General features: G+C 34.3%; 2 protein-coding genes across 4 annotated transcripts; one reads left to right on the forward strand and one right to left on the reverse strand.

Moving 5' to 3' along the window:
* Nucleotides 1-550: 550 nt before the first annotated feature.
* On the reverse strand, nt 551-5389 carry aunip (aurora kinase A and ninein interacting protein). 2 transcript variants are annotated; one of them, XR_012395269.1, is made up of 4 exons: nt 5101-5389; nt 4406-4559; nt 1595-2470; nt 551-621 (listed from the first exon to the last, which is right to left on the reverse strand). XR_012395269.1 is itself a non-coding variant. In XM_009294460.4 (3 exons), the coding sequence occupies exons 1-3, from the start codon at nt 5200-5202 to the stop codon at nt 1692-1694; spliced, it is 1035 nt and encodes a 344-aa protein (XP_009292735.1). In that variant the 5' UTR covers nt 5203-5389; the 3' UTR covers nt 1534-1691. The 2 variants fall into 2 exon arrangements, 1 of the variants encoding a protein (XP_009292735.1); XM_009294460.4 differs by lacking the exon at nt 551-621 and having other exon boundaries at nt 1534-2470.
* A 401-nt stretch (nt 5390-5790) lies between these two features.
* On the forward strand, nt 5791-18161 carry vps28 (VPS28 subunit of ESCRT-I). Of its 2 annotated transcripts, none has more exons than XM_009294451.5 (10): nt 5791-5839; nt 6304-6349; nt 6442-6470; nt 7947-7984; nt 8375-8464; nt 9253-9358; nt 10512-10613; nt 12249-12302; nt 14152-14243; nt 17202-18161. In XM_009294451.5, the coding sequence occupies exons 2-10, from the start codon at nt 6310-6312 to the stop codon at nt 17320-17322; spliced, it is 672 nt and encodes a 223-aa protein (XP_009292726.1). In that variant the 5' UTR covers nt 5791-5839; nt 6304-6309; the 3' UTR covers nt 17323-18161.
* The last annotated feature ends 177 nt before the right edge of the window (nt 18162-18338 follow it).

An 18338-nucleotide genomic window follows, 5' to 3' on the forward strand; every position in this document is an offset into this window, starting at 1 on the left:
CAAGATTTTATTTTACAGTGAAGGAACAAAAAATACTGCAATAATAATATTAAAAATACTAATATAATGCATGTCAATTGGCTGATTCCCCCCAGCTTTTTTCCTGCATATCTGCCTTTGTGTTCAACATTAAAAAAACTCAATTTTGAGTGAACTGTCCCTTTAAATATCACAAACATCACAGCATTAAAGCAAGATGACAACACTTTAGGACCTTATGTGTCATTTCATTGATTGCAACTTTAAATAAATATTTATTTTCTACATCATCAGCTTCAGAATCAATCAATAAAAGCTCTGTCAAAATTGCTGGGTTCCACACAACCAAGTTGTGTTGGGACAACATGATGAAATTAAGTTGACTTATTAGTTTTTGCAAATTCAAGTAAACTGAACATAAAACATATAAGTCGTCTCCAAAAAAACTCCAGATTTTTGGTGTTTCAGCTCATTTTAAACTCCGATGAGACGTTAATGTTGACACGTTTTTCATTTGTGTGTGAACTGCCCCTTTAAATATGCCATTATATAATACAGCACGAAAACAAGATGACCACATTGCAGGATTTTATTTGTCACTTCATTGATTACAACTTTAAAAATATTTAGTTTCTACATCATCTCACACATTTAAAACAATAATATAAAGTCAGGAGCTTCAAAATAAATCAATAAAAGCCACATACGTCCTGTTTTTTATTTATTATTATTATTCATATCTGGTAAGTGTCAGATCAGTGTTTGATGACCATGTTCACCTCTGAATTCTGAGCCAACTGGCTGTTTTTTCCAGCTTTGTTTCAGTATATTCTTTGAGATCAAGAGAAAGAAAAAACTCAGATAAATGATGACACGGTTTTTACTAATGTAAGTGGATTGAACATAAAACATTTAAGTTGTCTCCAAAAAAAAACTCCAGATTTTTGGTGTTTCAGCTCATTTTAAGCTCAGAAACTCGCTGATGTCGCCATTTTTATTTTGTGAGTGAACTGCCCCTTTAAATATGCCGTTATCACATATAAAACAGCACAAAAACAAGATGACCACATTGCAGGATTTTATTTGTCTCTTCATTGATTACAACTTTAAAATATTTAGTTTCTACATCATCTCACACATTTAAAACAAAAATATAAAGTCAGGAGCTTCAAAATAAATCAATAAAAGACACAGAAGTCCTGTTTTTTATTTATTATTATTATTAATTTCTGGTAAATGTCAGATCAGTGTTTGATGACCATGTTCACCTCTGAATTCTGAGCCAACTGGCTGTTTTTTCCAGCTTTTTTCAGTATATTCTTTGTGATTAAGAGAAAGAAAAAAATGATGACACGTTTTTTACAAATTTAAGTAAACTGAACATAAAACAAAATCAAGTTGTCTCCAAAAAAAAAACCTCCAGATTTTTGGTGTTTCAGCTAATTTTGAGGCTCGGAAACTCATGGAAATGATGTCGCCATTTTTATTTTGTGTGTGAACTGCCCCTTTAAATATGCCATTATCACATATAATACAGCACGAAAACCAGATGACCACATTTCAGGATTTTATTTGTCTCTTCATTGATTACAACTTTAAAATATTTAGTTTCTACATCATCTCACACATTTAAAACAACAATATAAAGTCAACAGCTTCAAAAGCCAAAGGAGTCTCGTTTGTTAATTCAGTTTCTTGCTGTAAATGTCAGATCAGTGTTTGATGACCATGTTTCCCTCTGAATCCTGAGTAAAGAGCATCTCTGCGTCTGACTCTTCATCCTGACTGCTCCTGTAATCTGCAGGCTGTAGATCTGCGCTCTCTAAACACTGATCACGGTGAGCGATCACACAGAAACCTTCAGAATCCTGAGTAAACATCGACGAAACACTCTCTTCCTTACACGGATTACTGGGCGGACATCTGTATTTCCCCTTTAATCTGCATTTGGATGGACTGGAGATTGATTTATGCTTGAAAGGAGAGGATGGAGTGTTTTTAACAGGCGAGCTGTTCTCTTTTCCCATTCGTTTCAATGGAGATGCTTTCGTTTTTGGCTCTTTATGAAGATTTGCATGTGGTTTGTGTTCATTTACAGATCTGGATGTTAAGATGGACGTCCTAAATGAGGATTTTTGATCTCTTAGATGTTCGTTTATAGGACTTGGAGACTGAACGACGTGTCCATGGTGTGGATTTTCAGGATTCATCTGATTTGTATATACGTTTTCAGCATCTTGATCACTGTATTCTTCAGTGTCTGATTTATTTTGGTCAGTGTGATAAGAAATGAGTCTCCTTTTTCCAGGCGGTTGTTCTTCTTCCGGATCTTCTCCGTTTATGAAATGAAGAAAGCGCTGATGGTTATTATCACTGGCTGATGTTTCTTCTGAATCTCCATCATCTGATGTGTGAATGATCGAGTCAATTGATGGATCCAAACTGATGGCGTGTTTTCGCTTGGTGCTGGTGTTTGTCTCAGGGTTACAGTCTGAGCAAATACATGGTCATTTAACAGTGTATTATGGCATGATAAGGGTTAAATACTAGATCAGATTTCATAAACATAGAAATCACACTGCATGAAGAATAAATTGACAATTGTAACCAGGACACTTTAAGATACTATAGAAAATTGTGAATGTGTATTACACTATTATTACACTATTATATGTAATTATCATTTTTATTGTGTAATTATAATTTATAATTAAAAGTTTAATAATAAAAATTAAATAAAAAGATGGATGGATGGATGGATGGATGGATGGAATGATAGAAAAATAGACAGGATGGATATATGGATGGATGGATGGATGGATAGAATGACAAACAGACGGATGGATGGATGGATGGATGGATGGATGGATGGATGGAATGGAATAACGTAAATAGAAAGATAGAAAAACAAACAGGGCAGATGAATGGATAGCTAGAATGACAGATGGACAGATGGATAGAACAGTGGAGGGATGAATAGATAGATAGATGGATGGATGGATGGAATGGAATAACGTAAATAGAAAGATCGAAAAACAAACAGGGCAGATGAATGGATAGCTAGAATGACAGATGGATGGATGGATAGAACAGTGGAGGGATGAATAGATGGATGGATGGATGGATGGATGGATGGAATGGTAGAAAAATAGACAGGATGGATATATGGATGAATGGATAGAATGACAAACAGACAGACGGATGGATGGAATGGAATAACAGGTAAATAGAAAAATAGAAAAATAAACAGACAAGAAAAATGAATGGATAGCTAGAATGACAGATAGATGGATGATGGATGGATAGAACAATGGATGAATGAAAAAATAGACGGATGGGTGGATAAAACAGTGGAGGGATAGATAGATGGATGGATGGATGGATGGATGGATGGATGGATGGATGGATGGATGGATGGATGGATGGATGGATGGATGGATGGATGGATGGATGGATGGATGGATGGATAGATAGATAGATAGATAGATAGATAGATAGATAGATAGATAGATAGATAGATAGATAGATAGATAGATGGATAGATGGATGGATGGATAGATGGAGGGATGGATGGAGGAATGGATGGAGGGATGGATGGAATGACAGGTAAATATAAAAATAGACAGGATGGATGGATAGACAGATTGACAAGTAAATAAAACGATAGAAAAATAGACAGACAGGATAGATGGCTGGCTAGAATGATATATGTATGTATGGATGGATGGATAGAACACCAGACAGACAGATGGATGGATGGATAGAACAATGGATGAATGAATAGATAAATTGACAGGTAGATAGACAGACACACATACGGATGGATGGATATAGATAGATGGATGGATGGATGGATGGATGGATGAATGGATATAGACAGACAGACAGACAGACGGATGGATGGATGGACAGATTGACAAGTAAATAAAACAATAGAAAAATAGACAGACAGGATGGATGGATAGAACAATGGATGACTGAATAGACATAATGACAGGTAGATAGACACAGTCAGACAGATGGATGGATGGATGGATAAAGATAGCTGGATGAATGGATGGAAGAAATTACAGGTAAATAAAAAGATAGAAAAATAGACAGAAAGACAGGACAAATGGTTGGATGGATAGCTAGAATGATAGATAGAACGACAGATAGATGGATGATGGATGGATAGATAGAATGACAGGTAGTAAACAGACAGAGATAGATGGATGGAATGGCAGGTAAATAGAATGACAGAAAAATAGACAGGATGGATGGACAGATTCACCAGTAAATAGAACAAAAAATAAGACAGACAGGATGGATGGATAGACAAGTAAATAGAACAATAGAGATATAGACAGACAGACAGAACAGATGGATAGAACAATGGATGAATGGTTAGACAGATAGACAGACAGATAAATACATACATACACACCTCTGGGTTTGGGAGAGAAGAATGTTGATATGGTGCTCTGTCTGGTGACGGGCATGTTGAGTTTGGTCTGAGTGAAGCTCATCAGGGCCACATTGTAGAGTCCTGATCCAGACAGAGGAGATCGGAATCTGGAGGCCGGACGGGTCAGCTGTTTCTGTACAAACACAACATTAATCACAACAAAGTTACAGATTGTGCGAAAGATGCTTATACGTCACCATACTGAAATAAAAGTCTGCAGTAACTCCCAGTTCAAAATGTCCCAGTCGATGAATAAGAGTTATTTTCTTTAAAAAAGTAACATTAAAACTGCAATATTTTTTAACCACAAAAGTTTGCATCCCAGATAAAGAGCATTATGGCATTCATGATTAAGTATAAAGCCTTTTGTTATTACTATTGTCAATCCATTTGCTAGGTTACTCTTCATGGATCATTGAAAGCCCTTTAAAACTAAACTTAACTGTAGTTTGAACCGCAGACCACCATAGAAATCCACTGTACAGAACAAAATACCCAATTTCCCCCCCTAAAACACCTTCACTTCTTTCAGACTGAACACTGGATCATGTTGAATGGCAAATGGGTGAGTAACTGCTATAGCAAACCAGGACAGTCTCATTCTGCAAGTGTTATTTCTTTACGTTACATGTAGTATTATGGACTGTGTGTAACAATAGCACAGATTGTCTGACCTGTTGTTTCTTTTCTTTGAGCTCTTTCGTGTCCAGCCATATTCCGCACTCCTCTTCTCTATTAGCCGCGGGCTTCACTTTACTGCTCCTCACAGACTTCATTCTGTGTTTACAAAGCACACACACGCCCAAATTAACCAGACCAAGGCGAATAATTAAATCTGACGCTTACAGTCTCATAATAAACGACGTAAACAGTCGATATTAGCGTTTATATTGTATTTTTGACAGTTTTTCGAGCTGTTGTTTTCACTGCTTCTTTCTTGTCAAATGATTCCCGCGCGGATTCAAAGACACCGTCGGGTTGCCAAGTATTTGTGAACTATTAGGTATTAGCTCTTTACGAATAACAGATCTGGTCTAAACAATGAACTCTGTTGTTTTTTATTAATATGTATTAAGTTGTATTAACATGTTATTATATCATAATGTACCTATATGCAACTAATTACAATTAGTAAAGTGGAGAGAGTGTGGTATTGAGGGATGGATGAAGGGACCTGGCAACCCTCTCAATGAAAAAGTACTCATAAATGTTAGTTTTATTCTAATATTGAACGTAACAATAAATAATTATTTGATTAATTTCGTGTTTGGAATTACAAATAACTATTTAATTTGCATTCAATAACTATTTGTAATGAATAATAAAAAGCAGGACGTTACGAAATCATCCGGCGACGTCACGTCAGCTTTTGGGTGACGTCAATATAAGGGTGAGTGAGTTGTCTTTTTCCTGGTGCGTTTTTGCTAAAAGCGCCTCTATTGTTTCAGAAATGCGTAGCTTTTTAATCGATACGACGTTATATGTGTGTACAAGATGAGATTAAACGAGAGAAAAGAACATCCTGTGTAGATATACAGCGGAATTCAAGTCAAATCTGAGCTAGCTTTCTGAGCTAGCATCGCTTTTTGTTTGTCAGGAAGTAAACAAAACACAATCGCTTGTTTTAGCTACTAACTTACTGTTAAGATTCAATGTATATCTGGATTCAAACAATCCTTTTAATCTTTAAAATCAATAAAATTAATCACACATGTCTGTTTGTCCCTAAGCTTGAACAGTATTTCCATAGCCACACTGTATGATAACAAAAATAGATCAGTAAATGTTTATTTAATATCATTTATTCATTCTTTTAACTGATAATAATGATAACATAATAATGAGCTTGTTGTTTTATATATATGATTAATTTGTAGGTCATCATGTTTCATGGAATACCTGCATCTGGAGTGATGGGAGGAGGTGAGGCAGAAAATCTCTTTTTAGTCTCATTTATTTTATTTTTTGTCTCGTATTTGATTTTATATCTGCATTTTCCATCTCCATTTAAACAGCTCCTGCCAACAAGCCAGAACTGTATGAGGTAAAATGTTACGTTTTGCACACATACTTTGTAATAACACATTCGTGTGTTGTTATTAGTGGTGCAAAGGATCACAAATCTCACAGTTCAGATCGCATTATGGTTTTTTAGTCATGAATTGGACCATTTTTATTGTATTAGCTGAAAAGTGAAGGAGACAAATGTAATTTGCTTTCCATTTATTACAAAAACAGCACTGCAAGACAGCAGACAGGTTAGCGCACTGACATATGGTGCAGTAGCACTTCAGGGTGTCCCGTGTTCGAATCCTGGCTCAAGGACATTTCCTGACCCTACCCCCTCTCTTTCCCAGTTCTTTTCCTGTCTAAAATACTGACCTATCCTCTCGATAAAGGCAAAAAAGCCAAAACTAAATCTAAAAAAATAAATAACTAAATAAATTGTAAATTGTAAAATATTCAGTACTGTGAAAAATGATACTACTGTACTACTACTGTTGCAGACAACGCTAAATGTAGAAATTTAACATGTACAATTCATATTTATATTTATTCTCATTTTCAATAAATGAAGAGTTCAGATGAAAAAAACTTCTAAGTGCCATCTTAAATTTCCATCGAAAATTAACATTTTTCTCAGCCTCCTTTGATTATGTTGAGATATTTCACTTTAAAGACCAGGAAAGGGACTTTTTCTTTGCCATAAAAGTGATGTTACTAAACATGCATATCAGAGCCTGATTAAAAACTAGAGGTTTTTGCATTTAAACCCTTTAAATGATTCAGTTATTTACTCCTTAAACTTCACGTTTATTGCTGGATGATAATTTTTTGAAGAATTATGCAGCGGCATATGTTTGATAGCTGGTTGTCTCCACCTATTGGTTAATGTAATTGCTGCCTACAACTTTCATTTTTGAGCGTCAGGTTAAATGCATATGACTGTGATATTAATCTTTACCATAAACATCAGTGGTTTGATCTAAACTACAAACTGTTCTCTCAGTACTTCTGTGTTATTGTCTGGTTGTAACTTTATTGCTAACTCAAAAGACTAAAGACTGAATCTCTTAAGATTAATAAACGTATGCAAATCCCTATCATTTATAATTGACGTTGCGTGGGTGTTGAGATCTCGATCTTTAAATGATTAATCGTATTGTTTACACTGAATGCATTAATGCAGGCTAAACATGTAGTGACAGAAAACACCTTTAATGAAAGCCACCACATCCCGAATAACCCTCCACAACTTTATCCATCATTATTAAATTTTACAGAGAAGCCTAAATGCTTTCATACATGTGATTTGAATAATGCTAGAGGCGCTCTCTCTGTGATTGTTACAAATTTAGGACTAATCTCCCAATGAAAAATGTATTAATCCGCAGGCCACGTGTGTTTTGAACTGTGGTTTGTGATCTTTATGAATCACAGATCAATCGTGATCCGTTGAACCCCTAGTTGTTATTATTTTATTATTTTTCTTAAAGTGATTTTACTTTCTCTGTTACAGGAAGTGAAGTTGTACAAAAATGCCAGAGAAAGGGAAAAGTGAGTTTAATTTAGTTTGCGAATTTGAGCTTCCTTCTCATTGCTATATTTTCATGGGTAACACTTTACACTTTAATAAGTTAGTATGAGATACTGTCAGTTCATGCATTTACTGACATGAACAAACAATGAGTAATACATTCATTAGTGTTTATTCAGCTTTGCTTGTAAATGAAAATGAAGATGTTCATTGTTAGTTTATTTTAATTCGCTGTACATTAACTGATGTTAACAAACAGGAATTTGGATTTTAATTAAACAGTTCATATAAGTAAACACATTAACTAATGAATCCCTATTGTAAAGTGTGACCCAAAATGAAGATATGTTGAATGTTAAAGCGTGGTTTGGTTGCTTTTAATGTTTTTCTTTTTTACTTCGCTTTGAAAGGTATGACAACATGGCAGAGCTGTTTGCTGTTGTCAAAACACTCCAGGCCCTGGAAAAGGCCTACATTAAAGACTGCGTGACTCCAAATGAGTGAGTTCAACTTTATTTAATGGATATTTTAAGACGGCTGTTTATATAAACCGGCATAAAGCTGCTTTGTTTGCTAGTGAGTTTTGCTGTGCTTTATAGTCATAATACACTTCATTGAACATATACACATAACTTTTTTTTTTTTATGTTTTTAATGACACTATTCCTATTTTACTATATAACTGCAGGTTAACTGTTATATATAAATATATATATATATACACACACACACACACACACACACACATACATACATACAGTTGAGGTCAGAATTATTAGCCCCCCCTGTTTATTTTTTTCCCCAATTTCTGTTTAACGAAGAGAAGATCTTTTTAACACATTTCTTATCATAATAGTTTGTTCTGTAGACTATCAAGAAATATTTTAGCTTAAAGGGGCTAATAATTTTGACCTTAAAATAGTGTTTAAAAAATTAATAACGCGTTTTATTCTAGACAAAATTAAATAAATAAGACTTTCTCTAGAAGAAAAAATATTATCAGACATACTGTGAAAATTCCCTTGCTCTGTTAAACATCATTTGGGAAATATATAAAAAAAGTAAATATTTAAAGGGGGATAATAATTCTGACTTCAACTGTGTGAGTGTGAATATATATATATATATATATATACATACACATATACATATATACACACACACACACATATATATATATATATATATATATATATATATATAAACAAATGTCACAGTGCTAACCACTGAGCCACCGTGCTTCCCATTATTGATATGATAATAAATAATATTTGCGTTGTTTTTGCAGGTACACAGGAGCATGCTCCAGATTGCTTGTCCAGTATAAGGCTGCTTTCAAACAAGTCCAGGGGTCAGATGTGGGCTCCATCGACGACTTTTGTCGGAAATACAGGGTATAACTATTTACTGATGCGTAACTCTAAACATGCTTCTCTTAACTAGTTTAGTATATTACATAAAATTGTTTTGTGAAAAAATGTTTTCAAGGATCAAACTAATCAAAATAGTTAAATGTTGCTGTAAAACAGATTAATTTTTTCTGTACATCAGAATGTGTTGCTTAAATGCCATAAAAGACTATTTTGAAAGATCAAAGATTGGCCCAAAAACACCTAATTAGCCATTTGTCATCATTAATTGTCATTATAATCATGCAAATAAATAAGTTTTGCCCATTTATAAACTTAGTACTTAGTAAACGTCTTAACGTAGTATGATCACTCATTCTTTTTGCATTAGTAAGAGTAAATGGTCACACTTTACAATAATTTTCATTAGTTAATGTATTCACTAACATTAACTAATTATCAACATTTCTTGTACAGTATTTATTAATGATAATAATGCATTATCCTACATCCAAATGCATGCTTGTTAACATTAATGTATTGTCAATAACTAAAGTTAACTAACAGGAACAAATACTGTAATAAAGGCATTGTTCATTGTTTGTTCATGTTAGTAAATGCATTAACTAATACAACCTCATTGTAAAGTGTTGCAAAGTACTTTATATGACATTTTTTGCATGAATAAGTTATTTGAAACATTAAAGTATATGATTTACTTGCTTTAATATGCTTTATAAATAAATAAAATCACTTTTTTTGGATTTTTAATTTTGAAGCAAACAGCAAAATAGCATTGATCCTAGACATTATCATTTAAATATTGAGTTATTAAAAATAAAACTTAACTATAAATCACATACAGATGGCCAAATTATGTTTGAAAGTTATGCAGTTTATATTAAAACTGTTTTATTTACCGTATTACAAACCATTAACTAATGCTGCAAGCTCAATAAACTACTAATTAACAGTTTATCAATAGTTAGTAAAGTAGTAGTTTAAGGCTTTAGGTAGGATTAGGGATGTAGAATTAGATCATACTTTATAACTACTAATGGACAGCTAATATCTTAATAATAGGCAGGTAATAAGCCAGTAGTTAATAGTATGAGTTGTGACCTAAACTAAAGTGTTACCTGATTTTTTTGTAAACATGCATATGTATGTTCATTTGCTTCTGCTGTTTAATATTTAGCTGGACTGTCCGCTGGCCATGGAGCGAATCAAAGAGGACCGACCGATCACCATTAAGGATGACAAGGGCAACCTGAATCGCTGCATTGCAGACATCGTTTCAGTACGTATCTCAAACTCCTAATGCAGTGCTTTCGTGTAGCCTAGAATGAATAGCATTAATGCCAGAGCAGCCCTCAGTTTATTGATCGAGCACAGATGAGACCTTTTTGCTCCAGCTCTTCCATTAAGCAGATTTCTCCAATCAGACTAGGAGAAATAATGGCATGTGTACTTTGTCATGCTGGAGCACCCGCTAAAATAAATACTTAGCATTGATAATAACCAGATGTGTTTATATAAAGGCACAAAAATCAGCTTTAATAAATTATAATGCAAGTAATCCAGTTTTTTTCCCCAGTAGAGACATCAAAACACAAAACAGGGTGTCCATGATGTCTTAAAGTCACTGAGATATATTGTGTTTTAGGCTTTAAATCATTTTAATCTGGTCTTAATTTTTCTATGTCCATGGAACATACCAAACTGGGCTCAATACAATCGCCATCAATACATTTCAATATATCTTTTAATAAAAGTTGACTCTATTTACCAATTTGGTTTAATTCTTACTTGCATCCTTACAAAAGTGATTGTTTACAAGTTCTCCATGTATTTCTTGCTGTGTAGTGAGGACGCTGACCTGCACAGGCTTTTGTGCATACGTTTAGTTTATTATTGTTTTTAATAGTTGTAAGGACATTTATGCTGAAAAAGGGGTGGCTCAGTGGTTAGCACTGTCAGATCACAGCAAGAAGTCTGCTGGTTTGAGTCCCGGCTGGGCTAGTTGGCATGTCTGTGTGGAGTTTGCATGTTCTGCCTGTGTTGGCATGGGTTTCCCCCTCAGTCCAAACACATGCGCTATAGGGGAATTGAATAAACTAAATTGGCCGTAGTGTATGAGTGTGTGCGTGAATAAGTGTTGTTTCCCAGTACTTTCTACAGTACATATGTTTTGAAAAGTTGGTGGTTCATTCCGCTGTGGTGAACTCTGAAATAGAGACTAAGCCAAAGGAGAATGAATGCATGAATGAATTATGCTGAAAAAGATGTATGTATATAACTGGAGCTTGTTTTGACACTATTTGAAAAATGTGGCGAATAAAATACCACAAATTAATAAATGGGACAAGTAAAAAATCTTTTCCATTAGAAAAAAAAAAATGTGCAAGACAAAAGTCTAAAATTTAAGTCATAATGGTCCTAAAAAGGTCTTAAATTTGACCTGAAACCTGCAGAAACCCTTTAATTATATGCACACCTAGTAAGTGTTTAATATATGTTTGTTTTTATATTAAATAAATATTTAAAAACTGAATATGTGAGCATGACAACCTGCTATCTGTGTTTGTTAAACATTTATCATGGCGCATTTTCATTCTAGCATTTCTACTGAAACTGCATGACATGAGAACACATTTTAATAAAGCTTAAGGTCAAGACAGTGTTTAAGTACTTCATTCTCCTTTACTGCTAAACTTTAGCTTTTTTAAACTTCTGTCACCCATCACACATGTACACCTTAGTAACTCATCACAAAGCAGGTTAATGCATTCACATGCTGCATAAAAAAAATCTGGCTGTGAAGATTGATGTATCCTTAAGCCAGTCTAGATGTTTAAGAAGTTTGTATCATCATGTGTGTGTTGGCGTATTAATGGGGCAGCACTTAGTAACTTTGTTTTTTTTTTCTGTGCAGCTTTTTATCACAGTAATGGACAAACTTCGACTTGAAATTCGTGCCATGGATGAGGTATGCACAGTGCATTCATTAATTCAGTTAAAGAGCAGGGGTCTGTTCTTCGTAGCTCGCTTAAATGATATAAGATGATTTGGCAGATCCTGGATCTGTTCATTTTGATAACTGATCTCTCGCTAATTTGGTTCTTCAAACAAGTTTGTGAATTAGATTAGAATGTCTGGATGAACTGATCTGTGATCGCAGCGTGTGTTGTAAAGGACAGATCTATCGACTCCCGAAATCATGATCAGCAATGCAACGATTGGTTGACGGCACAGCAGCGTAATGACATCATCTGATTAATATTCAATTATCCGTGTGAGCTAAATTACATCAAATTAGCAGTAACGGTTTGTTAATTATGATACACATTACCTTTACACCTTGTTGTGGGCGGCATGCTTGGCCCTTTCATGCGTCAAGAGCAATTGATTTAGTTTTACAGCTAGAGCGGATTTTCCTTATTATAGTAGCCATAGTATTATTATAGTAGCCGTTTTTTAATCGGTGTAAAGAATAACTGGATGTTTACAAAAGAATTTTGATATTGGTAAAGGCGTCTGCAACTTTTGTGAAATTATCGTCATATTAGCTGTCAAAACATGTTTATGACTGCATAAATGTATTATTGCTTTTAAAAAAAGGCACATATTGTGCATTTCTATAAAGCGATCTAAAAAGTTGATATCAATAAGTTTTCTCTTTGTACCACCAGGTGGCAGTCTTTATACTTTCATTTCGGGGGTGCAGATTACCTAAGTTTTATTAATATAAATATTTTTAACTATAATATTTATATAATATATATATATATATATATATATATATATATATATATATATATATATATATATATATATATATATATATATATATATATATATATATATATATATATATATATAGTTAAAAAATATTTACTATTTTCTCTAGTATATAACTCCTACTGTAAGAAAATATCATAATTCGGTAAATATTTTCAGTATTTTCTTTGCCTGAACTGACTTGATCTAATCCTGTTTATATGAAATGAGCCTGCTCCCGACCAGGTTTGAGCTACCAGAACTGTTGCTATGACAACAACTCTCGGATCAGTTTTGAAGAAGGAAACGATCCTGGATCGTGTCAAATCAGTAATAACCAAATCCAGCTAACCGAGTAATCCACGTACGAAGAACGGACACCAGATCATATGTTTGTTTGTTTGTTTAAATATGTTATTTGACGTTTGTGAAGTATCTGTGCTTCAATGCAAGCAAACAGTCTGCAAAGTTGTTCATCAAACAAGTGCATGATAAATAAAGATCGTTTCTCAAAAGAAAGAGCTGCCTCTGAATCACATTAACGAGTTCTGTTTTCGAATCTTTTTCCTGATCGACATCAACATGATCAAAATAGCTCATTTGCATAATCCCGCCTCCCGTGACATATAAGCGCTCGCAGTTGGGGTTTTAATTTTAGACACAGAATAGATATGGAAACTCCAATCTTGTTGACCAATCAGAGCAGAGCTGGCTTATGGAAGGAGGCGCTGACCTGATTCAAACAAGCCATACTGATGTGATTGCAGAATTATTCTAATTGAAATTTCTGAGAAAATGTTTGCTGACCAATCATGCCTTTAAACCTGTTGTAGGAGATTCAACACATCGCTTTATAATGCTTTATAATACCATATTACTTCAATTTATCTTTATTTCTTTAGCGCTTTTACAATGTAGATTGTGTCAAAGCAGCTTAACGTAGTTGTAGTAAATTGAAATTGATACTGTGTCAGTACATTTAGTGTATTACTTGCTTTGTAATAAAACAGACGCTGATTTCATGTGTTGAATAAGTGATTGTGAATTGTGTTTAATAGATCCAGCCTGACCTGAGAGAGCTGATGGAGACCATGAACAGGATGAGCAACATGCCTCCAGATTCAGAGGCCAAAGACAAAGTCAGCCTCTGGTAAGGATGCTTTTTTTTTCCATTGACATTTAACATTTACTCATTTAGCAGATCAGTATGTTTCCATTCACCTATTTTTATGCGCATTTTGCAAATGTGCATAAAGAAAAACATGGTTGATGGAAACGCCATGATGCGCATAAATTTTGAAAATACGCATAACTTGTATGCATAACTGGGTTGGATAAACTTTTTATTCGACAAGAAAAGATGCGCATAAAATACAATGGAAACACTTTTACCGCACAAACTCCAGCATGCGCATTAAAAAAGGTCATGTGATTTTGTTAAAAGAGGTCATGTGATGCTTAAATGTGTGTGAATAGACAAAACGTCAGGCTGAGCACATTATAAAACATCTGAAATGTTGTTTTGGTCATTATAAAAGCCTTACCGTTTAAGTATTAGTGTTATTATATTATAAATGATAAATGTGCTTCGCGTCTGACACCTTCAAACGCCACTGCGCGCTCACTGCATGTCAGGATTGTCTTCTGAGGCGCAAGTCATTTAATAGATAGAGACAAGATTGATGCAGCTTCTGCTACTGCAGCAAATTCTGTTTTTACTGTTGATATTTGGCGCCAGTTAATCAGGAAGTAACGATTTTGTTCGCTTTAACTCATTGGATGGAAACGCTGCTTTATTCACACAACTTGTATGCGATCATCCAGTTTTGCGCATTAAGTTCATTCGCATTTTTGGATGGAAACTTAGCTAGTGACTACGTTTCCACGAACATCAGTAATCTTAAAATGCACTATAATGTACATGCTTTTAGAATGTTCCTTTCATCTTCCCATTTCATAGGTTGTGGTTAGGCCCACACTCAATCTGCGCGTGCAGAAATCAGCAGTTTTTTAGCCCATCATTGAGTCTATTTATTTACTTCTGTAAATGTGTTTAACTTTATATTAATTCAGTTTTGAAATGAATTTCAGTGATACTATTGACTAATATGAAAATGTTCATTTGATTTGCTTACAATACAGTTTGTGCAGTCATATTTTCTGTCTTTTAGTAGAGATATTATTCGAGGAGATTTGCATTGTTTACCAAATAAGTGGATCTAATTGGATTGGCATTGTAAACATTAAATAAAAATGTTAAAGGTAATATTTTTTTATATATTAAGTTTTAGTTATGATACTACCAAAATTATTCCACATAAATCTGCAGATTTTTTTACACAATTCTGTGCAGAAATAGCAAAAAAAAAAATGTCCGCAGATTCTGTCTGTCACATACAGTACACGTTTTACAGGTTACAGTATAGTGCAGTGTTTCTCAGCTGGTGGGGGAACATTTTCAGTGGGTCGCGGAGTGTGTGGTCAAATAAACAGCAAAAGTAAATTTTATTTATTTATTTTTTTTTACTTATTTTGCATATATCAGACTTTTAGTTTGAAGTGCACGAAAACTTCATTTAATTAGAGCAACAAATAAGTTAAAACGCAAGTACGACCCCGAATATGCAAAGTGTGGATTTACATATATTGATGACAAAAAGGCTTGAAACCTCAGTGTGTGATGTGTAGTGAGGTGCTCAAACCTGTGGACTGTTTTCAAAGACGACTCCAATAGCTGAGGGCAAAGCTCACAAAAGTGTTGAACATCTTCATGTTCAAGTACAGGCACTCTGCGCATCCTACTGTGCTCACCGAGTAGCAAAGGCCAAGAAAGCCCACACAATAGCAGAAGAGCAAATAACTGGTGATTATTATAAACATGGTTATGATTATTTTAATCACTTTAATTTGCTGGTTTGTTCTGTACAACTGGATCAGTGTTAACGTTTTATTAGCAGTTTAGTTAAAGGTAACTGACCACTGTTTACAGTATTTGATGTTTTTACTCTGTAATATTACTATAATTTGATACATTTTGGTAAATGACAGTGATAAAGTGTTTATTTTTAAGTCTTTGTGATTTTCTGTCACTGCTTGTGTATGTTAATAAACAAATACTAATGAATTAAAATAAATATTATAATTATATTATAAAATTATATTACAGTTCCTAAAAATGTGGGTCCCATGGCCAAACCAGTTGAGAGCCATTGGTGCAGTGATTTTGGGCATTTTTAATTTTAACACTATCCATGCAAACAGTCTTGAAGATGAGAAATGATGCTGTACGTTCAGCTTGTAATACATTACATTTATACTTTTAAATTGTAATAAAATAACAATGTTATGATGCGAGTAAATTATTGTATCATGTTCAATTTTGGGCAAATAGTTTTGTTTATATCATGTGTAAAACTAAGCATTTAACACAGTGTCTTCACTGTCAATGCTCTTTTAAGGTCCCTTTAAAAAAAAAGAAAAATTTGCAATGCTCGTTTTTTTTTTTTCTTCTTCTTCTTCTTCTTCTTCTTTTTTTTTTTTTTTTTTTTTAGAAATTTGACAATCTGTCAAGCTTGTAGATATCCTTAAAGGTCCCATGAAGTGCAGTGTTTCCTCTAGGATATTTTCCAGCTGTGGCGGCGGACTCTGTTGGGCATTTTACACAGATCCACCACTACATGTGGCGTTATTTCATTGACAAATGTCATGGGCGCAGAATTCAGTCGAGATCGCATTCATGTAAAAGCCTACGAGCATGTGAATCTCTGCTTGAGCGCCGATTTCCTCTGTTCGTGCACAACTTCTTGCGCACCCTCAAATATACGCTGCCACACCATCCCACTTTAGTTCCTCCGACACTCCCCCCTAAACAGAGCTGGACACGCCCACTTTTCTGACTTTTTCCAAAGTAGAGGTGTGAAAACACCCTGCTGAATCGAGGGAGTTTCATGGCCCTTTAAACACTGTTCACTTTCAGATTTAAGCCCTAGCTGGATATTTCACTTCACTTAGATCTGTGTTACACACTACATGGAAGCTCATTTTCAAAAACCCACATTAGGGGCTCTTTAAAATCTCCTCCCTCTGTTTTTGTTGTCGTTTTCCACAGGTTGACCACACTGAGCAGCATGTCTGCGTCTGATGAGCTGGACGACTCTCAGGTTCGCCAGATGCTCTTCGATCTGGAGTCTGCATACAACGCCTTCAATCGTTTCCTACACTCCTCCTAAACGCTCCGACCCTTTCAGAGCTCCTTTTCACCAGCTTTTAACATGTTGCCCTTGTTTCGGAAACATTGATCTGTTATATAGAAATCCCAATTAATGTACTGTTTACTAAAGCTTCTAATATTCAGTAAGGATTGTATCACTCTGACACTTGTTTTCTCCTTTATTTCTGTCACAATAGACTGACGTAACCAGTAGGCATATGCATTTAGTTCAGGGTGGGCTTTATAAGGATCAGTGTATTATAGAAAGATGTTAAATGAACATACTTTATGGATCACCTGATATATATAATACAGCAAGGATTGATTAGGAGTTGTCACTACTGGATTTTATTTGGCAATACACTGCAGTATAGTTCAGTTAATTGATGTATTTACTGACAAACAATGAACAATTTATAACAGTGTGTGCTCGTCTTATTCACATTAGTAAAACTACAGTTGTTCATGCACAGTTTTGGATTTTATTAATGCATTAGTAAGTGTTAAACTATGATTAATACATGCTGATTTGTTCATGTTTGTAAATACATTAACTAATGGAGCCTTATTGTAAAGTGTGTCCTTTTATTTTAAGCATATAAACCCATTTTGGTCAGCTTCAGACTTTCTTTTTTGTTAAAATATTATTTCCCACCGTATTTAATTGTGCATTTAAAGTACTTTAACATTTGCTGGTTGATAACCTTGACTTTTATATCAGATCTTGATTGAGAACTGTACTCTTTTTCTTGGCACGGTGTTGGTCTGTCTCTCTTCGGTATGTAATAAGTCATATTTATTAAATTACCATTGTAAATAAAATAGTTTTGAAATAAACTACATGGCTTTCAAACCTAATTTGTCCTACTGTATGTGATTTGTGTGGAATCAATCAAAATTGAAATAATTATATTGAAATAATAATGCCTACCTGCTTACAGCATGCAGTAATATGTCACTACTGTCATTTTGTTATGTCTGTATGTGAGGAGAGACCTTTGCACGCTAAAATGTTTTAGGAAATAAATAATAAGC

This window comes from Danio rerio, chromosome 19, assembly GCF_049306965.1.
Source record: "Danio rerio strain Tuebingen ecotype United States chromosome 19, GRCz12tu, whole genome shotgun sequence".
NCBI lineage: Eukaryota > Metazoa > Chordata > Actinopteri > Cypriniformes > Danionidae > Danio > Danio rerio.

Bases quoted from the DNA above. Each gene is read 5' to 3' on its own strand.
- aunip (XM_009294460.4), bottom strand. From the start codon at position 5,202: ATGAAGTCTGTGAGGAGCAGTAAAGTGAAGCCCGCGGCTAATAGAGAA. The intron at 4,560-5,100 runs GTCAGACAATCT...GTGTTTGTACAG, and splicing joins TCAAAGAAAAGAAACAACAG to AAACAGCTGACCCGTCCGGC. The intron at 2,471-4,405 runs GTGTGTATGTAT...GTATTTGCTCAG, and splicing joins CTTCTCTCCCAAACCCAGAG to ACTGTAACCCTGAGACAAAC.
- vps28 (XM_009294451.5), top strand. From the start codon at position 6,310: ATGTTTCATGGAATACCTGCATCTGGAGTGATGGGAGGAG. The intron at 7,985-8,374 runs GTGAGTTTAATT...TCGCTTTGAAAG, and splicing joins AATGCCAGAGAAAGGGAAAA to GTATGACAACATGGCAGAGC. The intron at 12,303-14,151 runs GTATGCACAGTG...TGTGTTTAATAG, and splicing joins AAATTCGTGCCATGGATGAG to ATCCAGCCTGACCTGAGAGA.